Here is a 20550-nt window from a genome sequence, read left to right as displayed (position 1 = left end):
TCATGCCCAAACGTGCCGAGTCAGAGACAGTTGCGTTCAGTCAGTGTTCACAGTCGTGTTTAAAATCGGCTCCAGTCGATGGAAACAGTCTGAAAGTCTGTTCAGTCTTAGGCTAGTCATTAAGTGTGTCATTAGATATGTATGCATTAACTAACTTGAGTGAATGTGACCTTATGGTAAGGTGTTGGCATTTATGTTGTACAATGTTGTTGTTGTTTACTACTATACACAGAACATCCCTGCAGACTGGGTCAATCCATTTAACAGAGAGATTTATCACACCTCGACAACAAGATGAGCGTTAGATGAGGATAGAAAAAGCACTGATTATGTAAACAGCCATTTTAATATTTGTGAAAGAAGTTCCTTATTCTCACCAAGGCTGCTTTATTTGATTAAGCATACAGTAAAAACAGTAATATTGTGAAATATTATTACAATTAAAATGACTGTTTTCTATTTTAATACTTTTTAAAATGTAACTTATTTGTGTGATGGCAAAGCTGAATTTTCATCCTAATATGCTTATTTGGTGCTCAATATTTTTGTCGAAACTGTGACTGTGATTTTTCGTCATTATTTGATGAATATAAAGTTCAAAAGAACAGCATTAATTTAAAATAGAACTCTTTTGTAATGTCTCGACTGTCACTTCTGATCAATTTAATGCATCTTTGACGAATATTTCTTTAAAAAAAATCTTACTGACCTCAGACTTTTGAATGGTAGTGTATGTACGGTCACATATTCCGCTTCATATTTTAAATTAAAATGAGGACACTTTTTATATATGTGTTTAAAGTAGCATTTTTATGAGCTGTTTATGGACATTTATGCTAATGTGTTCTCTTGTGCATTTGTGTGTTTTAGAACACATTCTGGTTTGGTCTGGGAGGATGCTGTATGTTGCTCATTCCCAGCATTATCATGTCGGTAAAACTTGCCAAATTCTACCGCAGGATGGACACCGAGGACGTCTACGATGAGTGAGTTTATAATTGCTGAATTTAGGTGCATCTACCTGTCATATGTGAAGTGAAATATGGCCTTATAAAACGGATCAAGCTTTTCCTAAAAGAAACTGCAACTAAGCTGAAAATCTTTTACCAAGATTCAAGAATGACTTTCACTCCACAGGTGTTTGAAACAACCTTGTTTCCTTCTTTTAGAGTCATCTCTTCCTCAACTTCCACTCTTCATTTCCATATTCTTCTTTTGTTCACATTCTGATAACCAACCTCTTCTTCTTTCTTTTTTCTCATCTTTTCATCGATTTCAACTTTTAATTTTGTTTTGCTTTTCATCTTATCATTGCACCTTTGAAACCTTCAATACTATCTTTACATTTTTTTTCACTCTGTGAACTGTTCACTTTCATTCATACATCTCATGTTCATTTCACAAGCAGTTGATGTTTACTTTTACATTCACTGTTTTACAGTAGTGTGGATGTTGTTGTCAGTGGTTATCATAGCGAGCCTTTATATGGCATAAACAACCCCGTGATGAGCAGGTAGAGTTTATTCCACCTCTTTATTCATCTCTATGCATGCTGAAATCATCAGTCGTAGCTAAATGTCTATAGTAATCAATTGTGTGCATGGACATTTTTATGAGTATGTACTATGTACTGTATGGACCCTTTTCGCTGACTGTGATGGACTTCCATAACTATTAACATTGTAAATCTTGCAGGTTTTTTTATATTTAAAATGTTCCGTTTTAAATTGAATGTATATTTATAACACCGTACTTGGTATTAACATTTGTGTTAAATTACAAAAAAACACAATAGCATAGATGTGTATAATCATATTGTTTCATTGTCAAAAGCAACAACAATAGATGTCGTGTAACTATCAGCATAGTTTGTATGTCGGTGGATCCCTACTTGTTTTGATTGATCTGTTATAATTTATTATGAAATCTTACTAAATCAATCAAAAACACATTTCATACATACACAATTCATACATTTTTAAAAATTATTTATGCCAGATACAAATATTGAACAGTGTAATAGCATGACATTCGTTTCTCAGCATGCATCTCTATCCATACACTGTAAAAAAATGTAACCTCTCCAAGTCAAAATATTCTAGTGACTGGTCACATCTAAATTTTTAAATTGACCCAAGTGAAATTCTGTAAAATAAATTGAATTAATTGTTGCAATAGTCTGTTAACATTGGCTCAATGAGAAATAATATGTCAGACTAAGTGAAAAATGTAGATGTTATCAGTCACTAGAAAATTTTGACTTGGGGATGTAATTTTTTTTTTACAGTGTATATATCGGCTGCGTCCGAAGACTTATTCAGCTCACTTGTTGCCTCACTGCCCTATCAGGCAATAACTTTGTTTGATTTCAGACAGATTTCTGAGGCAACGTTAAGTGTTTAAAGGGCACCTATTATGACATTTAAAATGTTCCTAATGTTGTTGTGGGAGTCCCCAACAACAGTTTTACATGCATGCAATGACAAAAAACACTTTTGTTTTCGTATAATATGCATTTATTTGTACCTGATTTGCTCACCGACTCCCAAATGAATCGTTCAACGACTCGTTTTTCAAACCCCTCCTCTGCGCGACGCTAATCTGCGTTGATTGGTCAGATGACCCAGCAGTGTTTTCAGAGATAATACTTATTTTTAACACGGAGTGCAATGATGCTTTTATCAATTAAATTGTATTATAATAATGATTATAGTCCACTGCTTTATAGTTTGTAGTAAAAAACGAAAAATAAGATAAAGAATTTAATGTTATTTAGCGAGCATAGCCCAGAGTTCATATTGTAAAAGCACAATCAGTCTTTGTTTGCATTAGCCCGATGCATAAACATAACGTTTTTACAAAAAAAAATGCAGTTACGTTACTCTATTCATTAAGACAACTCCGAAAACAACGACAAACACTTCACATATCTCAATACAATTGTCATTGAAGACCTAGAAGCTAAACGGTGCTTACTCAACAAACAAAATAATTATTAAGCATGCTACATAAAATATAAAAGCAAAAATTAATAATAACACTTACAGGTTGTGATACGGAGGAGGAAGCTGATGCAAATACACTTGGAACTGAACCTTCCTTCAATATCAGCGGCTCGCGAATCCAAGTTTGATATTGCATTTAAAAAGCAATCGTCTTCAAAATGACGCGAACAAAGGCTCGGACTATACTTCTGTGGTATAGTGAATTGTAGCCACTTAGTCTTCAAATGCTCCTCCTTGGGCAGATGAAAAAAGTTGGCTTTTGAGAACTTCAGAACACAGCGTCTCGTCGCCATGATATTTTCCCTGCTGGCCTTGGAGAGCAATAAGTGGGCGTATCGTATTCAAATAACTTGACAAGTTGACGTCATCTAGTCAGAGAAAAAGCTTCGGTCTTCAAACGATTCATAAAAATGACTCAGAGTCGACTCTCACTTTTGAAAGACAATAACTTTATATACGGTGCACTTTCATATTTCAAACTTTGCAGGATGTTTTTGTTCACTTAGATCTATGTTACACACTACATGAAAGGTAAATTTCAAAATTCCATAATAGGTGCCCTTTAATGATCCACTGCAAGAGCGAGCTTTGGTGAAAACTGAAGACAATATTTTATTACTACAATTGTAAGTTCTCACTAGAAATGACATCAGAAGTGGAAACCGTTGGTCAAAAACACAAACTGATGACAAACCGCAACTTTCAGACGCCATCTTTCTTTTTTAGCTCAACTGTCACAGAATGAAACACAAAGGATTCTGGGATATCAAAGAAAGCCAACTACTACAGTACATCTATGCTGTGCCTTCAAAAATCGATCAGATGAAGGTTTCTCAGCTAACATTGTATTCTGACATGCCTTCATTCCTTGCAATGAATCCTCCGAAGGCAGGTTTCGGTTAGGTTTTATAGGTTTCGGACGCAGCCGTGCTCTGCATGACAGTTTTCTGTGCTTTTTTGAAGCTAAACTAAAGACCAATTTTTTTTATACTGCCATTCCAAACTTTCAAAACTCACAAGGTTTATTCAAAACGAACCTGTATTTTTTTTCAGCTACCCATCCTATGACACAATGAGGTGGTATCCTCGGGCCTCTGCCCCCCCGAGACAGCCTGACTGGTGACACAAATTCACACACACACATAAACACTTTCACCGGGGGTATGCAACCGTACATGCAGCCTACAGGTACAAAACCTTTCAACAGTTTATCTGTTCATCCATTCTTTGTTCTACCTTTGCATTATATCCATACACATCCCCTATCAAACAAACACATTGATTCATGTCAGTGTTCCTCTTGTTGATTCTGCTTCTTTACTGCTGATGTCTGAACTGGACTTTTTCTCACTTTGTGCTCATCCATTCCTTTTTTCCACTTTTCTCCATCACACATATTTGTACCCATCAAGAATTCACAATTATTCCATGTTTTAGTCGTGCGCATGATTCATAAAGTTACTTACGGACTCTGGTCTGCCATTGGTGTGGCACATTCCTGTTTCACCGAAATCATGTATGTTGTCACTCACTAATCTTTCACATGTTCCCTTTCGTTGTCACTTCGAGTTACGTCGAATGACGACGAATGGGGTTCGCTTAGAAGCCTATCATCTTCGAACAGTAATAAAACGAGCCAATGGCAAGCAAATGCCATGGGTCTGCTGAATTTGCATAGCATAACTCCGCCCCACCTTGTGGGTATAAAGGAAGTGAGCTGGCAACATGCAGATATGTTTTCGCTTTCGGAGCCAAGAGCATTCTTCACTCCACAAGCCATTCTGAGATCATCTCTCTTCACTCTTCGAGACGAGCTACTCTTCAGAAGTGTTGGTGTGACGGCGAATTCCAGCGAGCTTCATATTGCCTGCCGATCTGCGCAGTGGTCTGCCAGTCGTGTGTCTCTCCCTGGGCGCTTCAACACTGCTGTTTGAGTTTTTATCTCTCTAAAAGAGCTGCACGCGGCGCGTCTTTTTAAAGACGGTTCGCCCGTGTGTTTCTGGGTGCGATACACAGATTAAATCAGCTGATGGGCACGGACGCTGTCTGATGTGTTTGGGCAAACGCACAGACAGCGTTCGTGGATGCGTCATGTTCTCATTGCGGGGACATGACCATCGCAATGTAACGATCGAGACTCGATGACCTCCTCGAGAGAGAGTCCCCTCATCCACACCCCGATCTATTCTCTCCGCAAGAGGGAATACTTCGGCTGGTGGCCAGGGTGATCAGAGGCTGCTGTGTGGAACCAACCCGACGATCTATCCTCGGTCCACACACTCCTCTTCACATTGCAACCCGTGTGGTATCCGGATGAGATCGCTGACCAGTCCCGGCCAGAGGTCGCGGGCTGGTCCAGCATTTCATTCGATGCCCCGGCAGATGAAATCTTGTCTATCGCCGCATCACAAGGTGGGCGTGAGTACGCTGGAGAAGACTCGGCTGTGCTGCCTCCTCCGGGTGTGCCAGCATTGCCCGAGTCTGAACCAGAACTCTGCCATGCTTCCCCGGGCAGTCGCGAGCATTTGGGCTTGTGTGGAACCCTCCGCCATGTCCCAAGTGCTTAAAGCTGATGATCGGTTTTTGGGGACGCACCGGCACACGTCGGCCCGCCCCCAATTCCTTTCTTCCTGGACGTGCATGAAGAGGTCATGAGATTACTCAGCGGCCTCTTCCGCCTTCTCTGCCCTCGATGAGGTCGCGGCCAGTGGGTACACTGGGGTTCCCCCTATGGAGTGTTCTGTGGCAACACAACTGTGTCCCCACAGCGCCTCCACTGGCGTGGCGGCCCTAAGCACCCACCCACCCCAAAGCATGTGGGTTTTTGTCTACTCCGGTGGCAGAGATCTATAGAGCTGCGGGGCTGGCTGCCACCTCACTGCATGCTATGCCCATCCTTCAGGTCTACCAGGCCAGGGGTGCTCATTGCTAATGCACGAGGGTAGGGCTGGTCCAGGGCTCCTTGCAAGAGCTGCGTGCCGCCACCGACCTCGCTCTACGGGCGACGAAGGTGACCACACGCTCCCTGGGTCAGGTGATGTCCACATATGTGGTCCAGAGACAAAAACTGGCTTAGTCTGGTTGATATGGGCGAGGCTGAGCGAAGCCGCTTCCTCAACTCCCCATATCCCAGACTGGCCTCCTCGGCGGCGCAGTCGAGGACTCTGCCCAGAGTTCTCGGCTGCCCAGAGCAGACTGAGGCTCTGATCCCGCGGCCAGCTGCTCAGCCGCCGGCTCAGCTGCCTCATTCCGCTCGCCGCCGAGGGCGCCCTCCTGCGACACTCCCTGCCGGCCCTAGCAGCACCCTTCACCCAGGCCGTGCCGTGGAGGTAGTCGCAGGAAGGCGCCCCAGCCCGTACCAGCCCCGCAGCAATGCGGTGCTCCCGTTACGGGCAGCTCAGAGATGGGTTGCAGTTCTTTCTAGGAGGTGGTTGCAGGGCCACTCCTTCCCCCGGTGGAGGGCCGGGGGAAAACCTCTTTTTCCAAAGAACTGTCTCTCCCATCTCTGAGCACACAGAGTTCTCGGACGACAGTGCGCGCCACCCTCGGGTCCCGCCACTCTCGCCCTCCTCTGTCACAGAGTTCTCGGATGACAGTGCGCACGCTCACGGGCCTCGCCACTCTCGTCCCCCTCTGTCGCCAGACCCCTGCCAGAGCACGCCCCTGTGGAACGCTGGTCCTTCCCTGGCCTCCTCTGGCAGGACGCGGCTAATGACCGTGCCCCCACACCGGGCCGCTATGCCACCCACGTCTGGGCCGGTCATTCCGCTTCGCTGCACCCCCGGGGGGACGTCTGTCGTTCGCATGACCCCGCTGGCACAGTCCGTGGGAGCCTGGTTAGAGCTTCCCCCCTGTCCCGCCGGCTTGCGCGAACCATCAGGCTCGGCTATGCGATTCAGTTCGCACGGTCTCCTCCCCGCTTCTGGGGAGTCCGCTTCACTATGGTCGGTGGCTATCCCCTGTCATGAGAGCGGAGGTCGCCACCCTGCTGGCGAAGGGTGCGATCGAGACTGTCCCTCCAGCCGCAATGAGGTCCGGCTTCTACAGCCCCTACTTCATTGTCCCCAGGAAATCCGGTGGGTTACGGCCAATCCTGGATCTGCGTGTCTTGAACCGTTCCCTTCACAGGCTTCCGTTCAAGAGGCTCAGGCCTAGCACATTTTCGAATGTGTGCAGCCACAGGATTGGTTTGCAGCGATCGACCTGAAGGACGCCTACTTCATGTCTCCATTTTTTTCTCGACACAGACCGTTCTTGCGGGTTGCTTTCGAGGGGCAGGCATTCCAGTACGCTGTTCTCCCATTCGGGTTGGCCCTGTCTCCTCGCGTCTTCACGAAGGTCGTCGAGGCAGCCCTTGTGCCGCTACGGCAGCACGGGGTTCGCATCCTGAATTATCCCGATGACTGGCTAATCCTAGCTCACTCTCGGACCAGGGTTGCGAACACAGGGACCTAGTGCTCCGGCACCTAGCCTGTCTGGGCCTTCGGGTCAACTGGGAGAAGAGCAAACTTTGCCCCGTGCAGAGGATCTCTTTTCTCGGTAGGAAATTCGACTCGGTCGCCATGTGCGCGCAGCTTACGAGCGAGCGTGCGCAGTCACTGCCGACTTGCCTGAGACAATTTGAGGGCAAGAGTGCGGTTCCACTGAAACTTTTTCAGAGGCTCCTGGGGCATATGGCATCTGCAGCCGCGGCAACGGCGCTCGGATTGCTTCATATGAGACCGCTTCAGCACTGGCTTTGCGATCGAGTCCCGAGGTGGGCATGGCGTCAGGGCACGTTCCGAGTACCAGTTACTCCGACCTGCCATCAGACCTTCTCCCCGTGGACGAATCTCAGCTTTCTCGGGCCGGAGTGCCCTTAGAACGAGTTTCCAGGCATGTTGTTGTCTCAACGGATGCCTCCTCCACGGGCTGGGCCGCCATGTGCAATGGACATGCTGCCGCGGGCTCCTGGACAGGTCCCCACCGCCTTTGGCATGTCAATTGCCTCGAGTTGCTGGCAGTACGTCTCGCTCTGCACCGCTTCCGGGCGCTGCTCAAGAACCAGCACGTACTAGTCCCATCAGACAATACCGCGACAGTAGCGTACATCAACCGACAAGGTGGTCTACGCTCCCGCCGTATGTCGCAACTCGCCCGCCACCTCCTCATATGGAGTCAGAAGTATCTGAGGTCGCTTCGAGCCATTATATTCCGGGAGACCTGAACTGTGCAGCCGACGAGCTCTCACGGCTTCAGCCTCTTCCGAGAGAATGGAGACTCCATCCCCAGGCAGTCCAGCTGATTGGGATCAGTTCGGGGACGCACAGGTAGACCTGTTTGCCTCCCACGACTCGTCCCACTGCGCCCAGTTTTACTCCCTGACCGAGGGCACGCTCGGCACGGACGCTCTGGCGCACAGCTGGCCCCGGGGCCTCCGCAAGTATGCGTTTCCCCCAGTGAGCCTTCTTGCACAGACCTGTGCAAGATCAGGGAGGACGAGGAGCAGGTCATATTGGTTGCGCCGCACTGGCCCACCCGAACCTGGTTCTCCGAACTTGTACTCCTCGCGACAGCACCTCCCTGGCCAATTCCTCTGAGGAAGGACCTCCTTTCTCAGGGACGGGGCACCCTTTGGCACCCTCGTCCCGATCTTTGGAACCTCCACGTGTGGCTCCTGGACGGGACGAGGCAGGTTTGAGTACCCTACCACCAGCGGTGGTGGCTACCTTCACTTCCGCTAGAGCGTCGTCCACTAAGACAAGACATGCCTACGCGTTGAAGTGGAACCTCTTCGTCTTTGGTGCTCTTCTCACTCAGAAGACCCCAGATCATGCCCGATCAGTGTCGTGCTTTCCTTCCTGCTGGGTTGGAGCGAAGGCTGTCTCCCTCCACCCTGAAAGTATATGTTGCCGCTATCGCCGCACATCACGATGCAGTTGATGGTAAGTCCGTGGGAAAGCACGACCTGGTCATCAGGTTCCTGAGAGGAGCGAGGAGACTACAGCCTCCTCGCCCTCCTCTCGTTCCCTCTTGGGACCTCTCGGTGGTACTAAATGCCCTGCAGAGTGCTCCCTTTGAGCCTTTGCAATCAGTGGAGCTTAAGTTCCTGTCAATTAAGACAGCGCTCCTGGTTGCTTTGGCCTCCATCAAGAGGGTAGGGGACCTGCACGCATTTTCTGTAGACGAAGCGTGCCTGGAATTCGGGCCGGCCTTTTCTCACGTGATCCTGAGACCCCGGCCTGGATATGTGCCCAAGGTTCCCACCACTCCCTTCCGGGACCAGGTGGTGAACCTGCAAGCGCTGCCCCTGGAGGAGGCAGACCCAGCCTTGGCATTGCTCTGTCCAGTACGCGCCTTCCGTGCTTACGTAGACAGAACGCAGTGTTTCAGGACCTCAGACCAGCTCTTTGTCTGTTATGGTGGGAAGCTGAAGGGAAAGGCTCTCTCCAAGCAAAGGTTGTCTCACTGGATAGTGGACGCCATTGCTTTGGCTTACCAGCAGCAAGGTCGACTGTGCCCCCTTGGTGTGACGGCCCACTCCACCCGGAGTGTGGCCTCCTCTTGGGCTCTAGCGCATGGCGCCTCGCTAACAGACATCTGCAGAGCTGCAGGCTGGGCGACACCCAACACATTCGCCAGATTCTATAATCTCCGAGTGGAGCCAGTGTCCTCCTGTGTACTCGCTTCAACCAGCCGGTGCTAGGACCCGCTCAGGTGTCTTCGCTTGCTCGCCATTCCACTCCACGGACTGGATACGTGCGATATTCCTCAGGTGAGCCTGATAAGCCCTGAGTTCCTCCAGCGCTGTTGACGTCAACGCCAGAGTTTTGCCTCCGGCAGCTTTCGCGTTGGCTAGGCGCCACCATGTGCATGGTTCCCCCTCTGGGCGACCCCCACGTGTGTTTTTCCACTGTAAGCCTCTCTCGAGCATGTGTCTTTCCCTTGGCAAGCCAGTCTGCCACCCCTGGGGTTGAAATACTCCACCTTACGGGCTGGACACCCCAGTGTTTCCGTATGCACCCCCCTCCGGGTCATATGTTATTCTTAAGTCCCCCCTTCGGGCGGGCACTGATTGCATATTCCACTGAGATATGCTCCCAGTGTACCTTGGTATTCCTGTGTTAAGTAGGAGTCCTTCGTCCGTGCTAGCACGACAGGGAGCTCAGACTTACGCAGGGCACTGGAAGACAGCCGAGGTGGCGTGATTGGACTGGTAACCCCATTCGTCGTCATTCGACGTAACTCGAAGTGACAACGAAAGGGAACGTCTCGGTTACGGATGTAACCCTCGTTCCCTGAGTAGGGAACGGAGACGTTACGTCTTCCTGCCACTTCCGCTGTACCGCTGGAACAGCCGAGTTCAGCCTTGGCTCCTTCAGCGAAGAAACATATCTGCATGTTGCCAGCTCACTTCCTTTATACCCACAAGGTGGGGCGGAGTTATGCTATGCAAATTCAGCAGACCCATGGCATTTGCTTGCCATTGGCTCGTTTTATTACTGTTCGAAGATGATAGGCTTCTAAGCGAACCCCATTCGTCGTCATTCGACGTAACGTCTCCGTTCCCTACTCAGGGAACGAGGGTTACATCCGTAACCGAGACGTTCTTCCAGTAACACGTCACTCTGTTTATGTTGCATTGCATGACTTCCTGTCACTCCTCCACCTTTGATACGGTTTTACCTGACTCTCGGAAGTACTGTCATTTTTGTGTTGTCTTTTTTTTTTTCTTCTTCTTCTTCTTTTACAGTGGTGCTGAGAACTGGAGCTAAATAGAGTTTAGCAAGGTAAGACAATCATTCTGTCGCATGTTACAGTATCTCAAGCTTTTAAGGCCTGAATGTATTTTTCCAATTCTAAATTTGTATTTGTTTTTTTGTTTTTGTTTTCAGGGATTGTCTTTAAGTCAGATTCTGCGGAAGACAATGAAGACAGGAAAAAAGGGAAAATGTTTATTCCAGTTTCTAACAATAAAACATACTCCGACCTTAACTGAAGAATCTCAAGCACGCTACATACAATTCATCATACATGGTAAACAGCAACGTGTTATTTTTTTACACTTTCAAAACGTCTTTGAAAGTTTTGTATGTATTTTGTTAATATCTTATTTTATAAAACACATCCTTTAGACATAATTGTGGGTACATCTAGATTTTGTACAGGTCTTTTTAACATTTTAAGGCGATATAAAGGGGGGGAAAAAAAGGTCTGTGATATCTGTGTGTGCACTGTGATATTGTATCGACGGTTCTTGATTATGAAACCATGAAATGGTGTTTCTGAACCAAACATCCAGAAGTACTTCAGAAGTTATCTTTTCTGTTCTTTCGTGAAAGTTACTTTTTTTTCTACATTTTATTGTTCAATGAATGAATCAAGTATTAGTTTCAGAATTGTTTCTTAGTAGAAGAAAAACAATTTGCTAAAAGAATGTTAAATGCACTGGAAAAGACTCGATGTCTATAAAGATGAATTATCGGAAGCCAATGTCCTAAAAGACTGATTGATCCTGTTTGATTGAAATGTCAGTACTTTTGATACAAGACAACTACACAACTAAAAACAAAAGGTAAATCTTTATTTGTGTGTCCTTGTTACACTGTAGTAATAATAACAGTAAATTATGCATAATTACATGCAGCTAATCATAAACCCAATCCTACTCAGAACCTTAACCCTATAGTAAGTACATGTTGCTAATTATTATTACTCAGTACTTAAATAAAATATTTAAATACAGTACTAAATTACATTGTAACAAGGACACCTTACAATAGTATAAACAAAACAAATGACTATTATAGATCAGTTCATCTTGAGTAAAGATTTTGTGTTTCTGTTGTATTTCTGTTTTCTTCTTTTGAGTGTCTTACATATTTTTGTGTCCACATCAAAATAATGAAAATAGTTTTAAATGCCAAGTGTGTGTAATTTCTTAAAATGCATGTCTCAGTACAGCATACAGTGGTCATACAATTCTGCATAGTGCTCTATTGTACAAACCAAATATTTTTCTTACAGTATATCTCAAAAGGGTTTGTGAATGAAATTCAAACTGTTAAGTTCCAAATCTGTTACATCTATAACTGATTTTCACAAACCCTAACGTCTCTCTCATGGCCTTTGTTCTTTGGAAGTGGTAAAGTACAGATTTCCAAGGTCTTGTTGTCACCCATTTTTTGAGACTCGCATGCACTTGTACCAAGTGTTTTGTGTTTTACTGTGTGTGACATGACAGGGTAACATGGGATCCCACTAAAACATGGAGGCTGTGTGAAAGTTACAATACAACGGTCAGCTTAAAATGGTTTGTGGTGTGCTTGGTAAAAGGTACAAATATAATAACCGATCCTGAATGTATTGTGCTTTTACATCCATTTTAAGAAAGGACTAATGTATGCTTAAATGCTCCAGACAACATTCATTGTAACTGCATGAAAAATAGTGGCAAGGAAATTGTTCAAAGTTCCTTCTTTTTGTGCTCCACAAAATAAAGTCCTTTACAACAAATGCAATAAAGTTGTGTCAGTAAAAATCAAACTGATTGGATCTCAAATGTATTTTATCAGTTAATTTAGTTCATTTAATAACAATATGTGAGAATAATGGTTATATTGTAACAGTTATCAATCAATCAATTTAACAATGTGTGCAAATAATAGTTTTATGAGCATGCATTTACAAAGAATATGTTTACATAGGAAAGCTTTCATCAGGAATGATCTATTTACTCTTTCTCAACCCAATATACAAACATAGAACAGCTAATGAAAGAAGACTGTCAGGAACAGTTTCTTGCATCTTTTTGTCCTTTTCCATTAGTGTCCATTAAATATGACAGTTCATAGTGGATGTGTTCTTATGCACTTCTGAATCCCACAGCATCACTCTCACCATCCCTTTCATTTAGCGGTGCTATAATTCAGCTGCTGATGTTCAGTTCCTCCTGCAGTTTTTGTACGGCCTCTGTCATGAGTTTGCATGCAGGCTTGTGCTTGGGCCAGTGTTTCACCTGACACTCTCTACAGAGAAATACCAGACAAATAGAATTATTACCAATCATATAATCCTGAACAAATACAGACAAACCAAAACATTATAATTATAATGTATTACTCTGCTATTCATCTAGTTTATAAATTAAGGATATTAGTATAGTAAAGAATTGATTAGTAACATAAAGGGGTAAAAAAACAAAAAACAATCAATTTAGTCAGAAAACCAAGATGTTTTGCTTTACCTGTTGCAATACCACTCTCCCTGACAGCGGGAGCAACGTTTTGCACCCATTCTTCCACAGGCTCCACACTTGGGTTTGTCTGGGATTAGATTCTCCATCACATCCAGATTATATGTTTGAGACAACCTAATCAGAAGGGCGCAGATAAACAGTTCTACCATGACAACTCTCAAAAGATTTTTAGCATGGTAATGGATATGACAATGACAATAACGTCAGTGACTAACAAATTTGGATCGCGCCTGAGAGCCCGATCACCTTCAAATGTAAACAGAAATAGCCAATGGACATTGGCGAGTGAGATTTGCATCGCGAACCACGCCCTGTGCTGCAAGTATATAAGAAGTGTGCAGAGAGTCACTCACAAAGGTTTCGCCGAGGAGCCGAGCAGTGCCCGGTCGCTCGATTGTGCCGACAGGACATAACGTCTCCGTTCCCTCCATCAGTAGGTCACCTAGATGTTCCCATTCAGTCAGTCACTAAGCGTTACGTAAGTGACTGATGAATTGGAATCCCTAAGAAAAACGCCACAATCGTTGCGTCTTCCAGTGCCCCGTATAAGCCAACTGATCCCCCCACACGACTGGGGCGGAAGACCAGAGAGAGGTCCCAAGAGGGAATAAGGCGAAGTTGAGGAGGGTTCAACCTCCTCGCACCTCTCAGGAACCTGATGACCAGGTTGTGCTTTCCCACAGACTTACCTTCTACTGCATTGTGATGTGCAGCGATGGCGGCAACATACACTTTCAGGGTGGAGGGAGAAAGCCTTCGCTCCAACCCCTCTGAAAGAAAGTAAAGAATGACTCTGATCGGGCATTTACGGGGGTCTTCTTGGTGAGAAGAACACCATTCAACGAACAGGTTCCACTTCCAAACATACTTGCGTAGGCCCCGGGGCCAGCTGTGTGCCAGTGCATCCGTGCCGAGGATCCCATCGGACGGGAATAGAACAAATGGCAGTGGCACGTGTCCGGAGCAGCAAACAGGTCTACCTGAGCTGTTCCGAAAAACTGGCGAGTTGCGACATGCGACGGGAGCGTAGTAGATCACCTTGACGGTTGATGTACGCAACGGTCAATGTGTTGTCCATTCGGACCAGTACATGCTTGCCCCGCAACAACGGAAAAAAACAGGGAAGGGCAAGGTGTACTGCTAGCAACTCGAGGCAATTAATATGCCACTGCAGTCGAGGTCCTGTCCAGGAGCCCGAGGCAGCATGCTCAGCACCCCAGCCGGTGGTGGAGGCATCTATTTAGACTAACCAGCCCTTTGCGGCGAGCAAGCGGAGGGATTGCCGCTGTTTAGCAGGAGCTGGGCAGGATGTGGGCTATCGCCTTCATCTGCTTCTGTACCACGAGAACTGCTAGGCAAAGTTCTCCACGGCTTTTTTTTTTGCCGGCTTTCTTCATCTCAGCCATGTTAAGCCATAGATGTTAACACCCGAAGGTGATAGGACTCTCAGGCACGATCCCAATTCGTCATTCACTGACGTAATGCATAGTGACTGACTGAATGGGAACTCTGAATCATGCTGCAGACTGCTATAGTAAACGCTAACAAGCCATTGAAATGTTGAACACCAAGCTCATTGGCTGCAGATGCAACAGGAAACTATCAGAATGTGCAAACACACATAAGTGTAGTAAACGATGTAAATGTCATCAGGTTGCATTAAGGACCCATCAGTTTCATGACAGAACTTGGTATTTATACTGAATATACGCATACTGTTAGACTAACATTTTATAACTGCACCTCATCTTCTCATCCCTTACAATAGAAATTGCCAGATACACATCAATTCTCACCTGCTAGATTGTTCTCTTAATTCACTTTCAGAGGGGTTAAAAACATGCGTCACTTGGAATTTAGCTATGGCTTTCCACTTGTTGCCGTTCTCCATTACAATATTATTCCATATCTCTGGCACCTAAATGAATGAGAAAGGTGTTTGTTAATTTTGTCTTATGTGACCAAATAGACATGTTACCATCTACTGTTCAAAAGTTAGGGTCGGTGATATTTTTTTATGTTTTTGAAATAATTCTGCTATGCAGGCTGCATTTCTTTGATCAAAATAAAGTAAAAACAGCCCTGCATCTTTTTCAGGATTCAAAAGAACAGCATTTATTTGAAATAGAATTGACATCTTAATGAATCTATGCTGAATAAAACTATTCATTTATTTTTTTAAATATTACTGACCCCAAACTTTTAATCTGTATGTGTGTGCATTTGCTGGAGTACCTGTTCCAGGATTAGATCATTTTTGGGGGCCACTGGATCTGTGACAGCAAGTTGACCGAGGAATTGCTTGAGATCAAGTAGGTTTGGTAACTGATCTATCACAACCTCTGTCAAAAACCCACAAAGCTGCACACAGAGGCATATAAAGAAGCATAAATATAGAAAACTGGCATTAAATAAATCATATATGGTGTCAATGAACACATACATATCTAGAGACAGCATAAGAGCTTTTAGGCTATGAGAAAATGTATAATTCAGCATGGATTAAGTGGGATAATTGCCTCTTCTTTTGATATTTTGTGTTTCATAAATATATTATTAAACTGGTATTGTCTCAATATATGCAGGTATGTTTATATAAATCTATTTAAAACACAACAGGAACACTATAATGGCCCAGCAATCATATTTCCCCAACTATGTAAAGTCTTACCTTTAAAAGTTGTGCTTTGTTAAAGCTATTGAAATGATATTTTCTTTGGCAGTCTGGTTTGAGTATCAGGTTCAGTAAAGCCATCCACACCTGGCCATCATGTTTATTTAACTTCAGCTGATCTTCAGGCAGGACGGGCCTCCACCTCCCCTCTGTGTATTTCTCCAGAGTACCTACATGGGAGAAAAAGTTCTACCTTAAAAAAATAGTTCACCCAAAAATTAACATTATTTCACCCTCAAGCCATCCTAGGTGTATGTGACTTTCTTCTTTCAGCTGAACGCAGAGTTATATTAAATGATTTGCTTCCCAGCTTTTGGGTTTTTGAAGCTCTAAAAAGCGTATCTATTTAATGCCATTCAATGCAGGAGTTTATTTAATAAAACACCAATTGTGTTTAGCTGAAAGAAGAAAGCCATACAGACCTAGGATGGCTTGAGGGCGAGTAAATTATGGGATCATTTTCTTTAACAAATGTTGCTGTTGCTGCTGTCCGTCATATTATCAGACAAATGTGGAAGCTTGTTTCCATAATGGAATAAAAAATAAAAAAAGGTAATTGCGACTTTCATCTCACAATTCTGACTTTTTTTACTCTCAATTACAAGATATTAACTTGTTATTGCGAGAAATAAAGTCAGAATTGATATAAACTTGCAATTGCAAGGAAAAAGATAGAATTTCAAGTTATAAACCTGGAATTGCAAGAAATTCTGAATTGCGAGTCAGAATAACATTTTTATTTTTTATTCTGTGGTGGAAATAAGCTTCCATAGACAAGCCTTTGCTCTTTTCTAATGTAAATCTACAGAAGCAGACAGTATTTCCAGCCTATAACTGTGCATATAAATTTTCTCAATTAAATTTTGTCCTGATCTACGAGCACTCATGAGACTATTTTATCCATTCCTATGTGACAATGTGTAAAGCTTGCCTGAGTGAGCACAAAGGGGGCAGAGCTCAGTATTGGGTCAATTGCTGGTGTTCTGTAATTTGATTCTGATTGTGTGAGGTTCTTGAATGAAAAAGAAAATAAATATATGATTACATATGTTTAAAACACACTAACCTCTGTTCCAGGGGCAATTTTCCACCAACTGAACCAGCACACAGGGCATATTATGAGTGCACAGCATCCTCGACAGCACACTCAAACTCAAACTACATTAGAAGGGGAAATTTCAGCATCCATTAGTAAACAGATGTATTTAAACTGTAAATATATTTTATAATTTATTTGTTTTTAAAAATGTATATTTTTTTATCATTTGTTTTACGTAAAATGTTTAATAACGTCTCTTTAAATAACCAGTAGTTGTAATACCTCTCAATGTGATCGGTGATGTAGCACAGTACTGACAGAGCCTTGATAGAGATTTCAAACTCTAACATGTCACTTTGTCTTTGCAGATCCTGCAACAAACATTGTACAAGTTCTGGTAAATCTAATGCAAATTAGACAAATGTAGAAAAAGTAACATTTAACTTTCAAGAGTAGAGGTCCGTTCACACCAAGAACAATAACTATAACGATAACTATATTAGCTACCACACCAGCGGACGATAATGTTCTGTTTATTCTAAGCGCGCGCTCCAATTTAGTCATCAGCCACGGTAAATGTTCAAGCTAAGCAGGATGGATTCTGATTGGCTGTCATTTTTTTGATCGTTTATCAGCTGGGGGAAATGGTTCTGAAAGTGATTCCAGCGATATAGTTCCTCAGTGCCATTATCGTTGAATAAACTCTGCTATTCTTTTATATTTAGAATGATTTTTAGAACAATATCTTTATCTTTAGTTATCGTCCCTAGTGTGAATGGGGCTTAAGTGTTCTTTACCTGCACAGATCCTGTGTCTAACAGCTGTGTGTGTGTAATTCGGTCCTCAGTTGGGATCTCTCCAGAGACAGAACGTCCTGCCAGAAGTGTGAGTTTGCGATGACAGTAATCGACTAAATCAAGTACACTATCATCAGCAGCTTCACTGGACTCCTGCACATGTAACACACATGAACATTTATGCATTCTCATATTACTACCATATCATAATGTGGTCTTAGGTTTCTAGGCCATCTACTTTAGGTGTAAACAAGTGTGAACAAGTTTTCTCAGTGAATATGTGCTTACCTTGTGGTACATAATTGTCTCCAGCAGATTTATAGTGGTAGCTTCATGGTGAATCTGAAATTAGGAGAAAATGCAATGACCCACAGAGAGTAGAAGAAAATGTATTTAAATAAGAGCCTGGCAACTCTTATTTTGAAAACTAGGCCATTTGAAGCTGAGTCCACTTACCACCATATAGAGCAGAAACGTACTCTTTGGATTAAAGTCCTGGAGTTTGCACATTATGGGAAACACTTTATGTTTCCAGACTTCTGTAAGTATCATTGCATGTATCAGTGTGGGTATCTGGAAAAAGTAATTTACATGTTTTCATCGGTGTATGCAAAAAAATCAGCTTTTTCAAAATATTTACATGGGAGTATGATAAGATGTGCCAGTGGGAAAGTTGATCAATGATGAAGGATTGATTGAGTGCACACACACACACACACACACGACCTGGTGTTCAAAAAACGTGTCGTATTATTATATCATTGTTGAAAACAGTTGCATGGCTATATAATTTGTGGAAGCCACAAGATATGTTTTTCTTGTAATATAAATGTCTTTATTGTCACTTTTGATCAATTTAATGCGATCAATAAATGCATTTATTTCTTTTAATACTATTTCCATTTATTAATAACTATAAAAGTTATCCTTAGGAAATCAATAATTATAAATACATTTAGCCTATAATTATAATACAGATATTTGGAATGAATAGGCTAGTCCATTTTTATCATTTATTTGTAATTATGCTCAGTACATGTTTACATGAAATTGGCACATTAACCCACTTTCCCCAACAAAGTAGATAAGTTAGATAAACAATTAAGTTACCTTTCCAAGAGAAACAAAGAGGTCTTTTATGAATTCCTCCTGATTGGCACTGGCATTCAGAATAGCTTGCATATTCAGCTTCTCAATGAATTCATGTTGGCGAAACCACCTGTACACACACACACACACACACGCACACACACACGCGCACACACACACACACACACACGCGCACACACACACACACACACATACACACACGCACGTGTTTTCATGTTTTATGAGGACTCTCTAACTTAGTCATAATGATTGTTATACTGTACAAACTGTATATTCTTCTATCCACTTCTACAAATCACAAAAAACTTTCTGCAGTTTTAAATTTTTTAAAAACATAACTTAGTAACGTTATGATTTATAAGCTGTTCTCCTCATGGGGACCAAAACATTTCCCCACCAGAACAAGGATTTCAGACACATAACTGTCAACGTTACCTTGGGCTTCCGATATCACGCAGTGACATCTTCTCCAGACTTTGAATATATCCTTCAGCTTCTCCGTATAGAAGTACAGAGTCCATCGCTTATGAATGTCCTCCGCTGTCGAATATGAACAACCAGGTTTAAACTTTTCGACTAACCTCTGTATTCAACTCCAACAATCAGCGCGGATAACACTTCCCGTTTCGTCACTATGGTTACAGGTACACACTGAGTGCGGAAGTGACGGAGTTTTAATGACACAGATGCTGGATGGTTATTTGAATGCCAGAATTCAAAAGAAGATTATGAAAATTGCAGGCTATTTCAATACAAACATTTAGGAATTATACAAATACTTTTTCTTTATTGTTAGTTTGTTATTTATTCATTGGCCCAACTGCTAGTTTTATTAGGCCTGGAAAAAAAAGCTCTTATAAAGGCGTCCATGTAGCCTAATATAATTTAATTGAATGATGTGGTCTCCTCTTTATTCCAGTTAAGACATTCACCATCACTGATCAGCTTTTTCTCTCAGATGCTGAAATATGTATGATTTCCTACAAATAATGAACAGTTTACGAGGTGACCATTATTTAGCCTACTTCATGGCTGGCTGTAGCATTTAGTCAAATATTGTTTTGTTTAGATATAAAGTTATCACTCTGGTAGACAGAAAAGACACCTGGCTTGCTTGGTTTGTTTAAAAGGTTGATTTGAAGTGTAACTACACACATGCATTTACTAAATGATGATGATGATTCAATTGATGTGTGTATTGAAACTGTATAGGCTACTTAACTGTTAAGCATGTGTGTATTGAAATATGATGTGTGTGCCATGATGCAAACAAGATGTGCACACAAAACCTTTCCTTCGACACTCACTTTTTCTTTCTTTTGCCCTTTCCTTGTAATGTGAAATGTGTATAGCTGATCTCTGCGGTAGCTAAAAGTAAACAGCCATTGTCTTTGTTTAAAAAAAAAAAAATCCCAGGACTCCTTATAAAGCACACTAGTATAGTAGCTACATGTGTACGTCACGTAAACCAGACACTAACCGCATTGAAGGTGAAGTCGACAAAACATAAATGGGTTCCAGGTGAATTACTCTCCTTGTCTCTTCTTGTGAAACTAAAATGTCTTTCACATCAATAGTCAATAGCCCACTTATGTTAGCATGTATGATTTTATAATGAAGACCATGAAGGTCCCTCCCTCAAACCATCAACACACACTCAGAGAAGAAACCAAACCACAAAACACTCA

The 20550-nt window shown here is 43.1% G+C and overlaps 2 protein-coding genes across 7 annotated transcripts in view; one reads left to right on the top strand and one right to left on the bottom strand.

Annotated features, from left to right (window-relative positions):
* Positions 1 to 12530, top strand: part of prom1b (prominin 1 b) — a 45376-nt gene extending 32846 nt beyond the window's left edge. For 4 of the 6 annotated variants that reach the window (XR_013798041.1, XR_013798042.1, XM_079616109.1 and 1 more), the window contains 3 exons: positions 871 to 986; positions 10738 to 10774; positions 10880 to 12530. Coding sequence is in view for 4 of the 6 variants with exons in the window: in XM_079616109.1 (XP_079472235.1) it covers positions 871 to 986; positions 10738 to 10759 (138 nt within the window). In the remaining 2 variants the exon portion in view is untranslated. Of the gene's footprint in view, positions 1 to 870; positions 987 to 1441; positions 1514 to 4058; positions 4266 to 10737; positions 10775 to 10879 lie in introns of those variants that run through there. The other 2 variants (XM_079616107.1, XM_079616106.1) reach the window with 1 other exon arrangement.
* zmynd10 (zinc finger, MYND-type containing 10) lies at positions 12519 to 19512 on the bottom strand. The gene is made up of 12 exons (XM_079616110.1): positions 19298 to 19512; positions 18863 to 18971; positions 18209 to 18325; positions 18041 to 18094; positions 17753 to 17905; positions 17238 to 17326; positions 16983 to 17074; positions 15914 to 16086; positions 15478 to 15603; positions 15039 to 15160; positions 13231 to 13356; positions 12519 to 13012 (listed from the first exon to the last, which is right to left on the bottom strand). The coding sequence occupies exons 1-12, from the start codon at positions 19381 to 19383 to the stop codon at positions 12913 to 12915; spliced, it is 1347 nt and encodes a 448-aa protein (XP_079472236.1). The 5' UTR covers positions 19384 to 19512; the 3' UTR covers positions 12519 to 12912.
* Positions 19513 to 20550: the final 1038 nt, after the last annotated feature.

The sequence above is a fragment of the Phoxinus phoxinus genome, assembly GCF_949152265.1.
Source record: "Phoxinus phoxinus genome assembly, chromosome: 6".
NCBI lineage: Eukaryota > Metazoa > Chordata > Actinopteri > Cypriniformes > Leuciscidae > Phoxinus > Phoxinus phoxinus.
The sequence above is the reverse complement of the archived record's forward strand: the minus strand, read 5'-3'. Positions and strand labels throughout refer to the sequence as shown.

Coding starts and splice junctions, on each gene's coding strand:
- zmynd10 (XM_079616110.1), bottom strand. CDS start 19,383: ATGGACTCTGTACTTCTATACGGAGAAGCTGAAGGATATATTCAAAGT. Junction 15,604..15,913: donor ACAAAGCACAACTTTTAAAG/GTAAGACTTTAC, acceptor CTCTGTGTGCAG/CTTTGTGGGTTTTTGACAGA. Junction 13,013..13,230: donor GGAGAGTGGTATTGCAACAG/GTAAAGCAAAAC, acceptor ATTTCTCTGTAG/AGAGTGTCAGGTGAAACACT.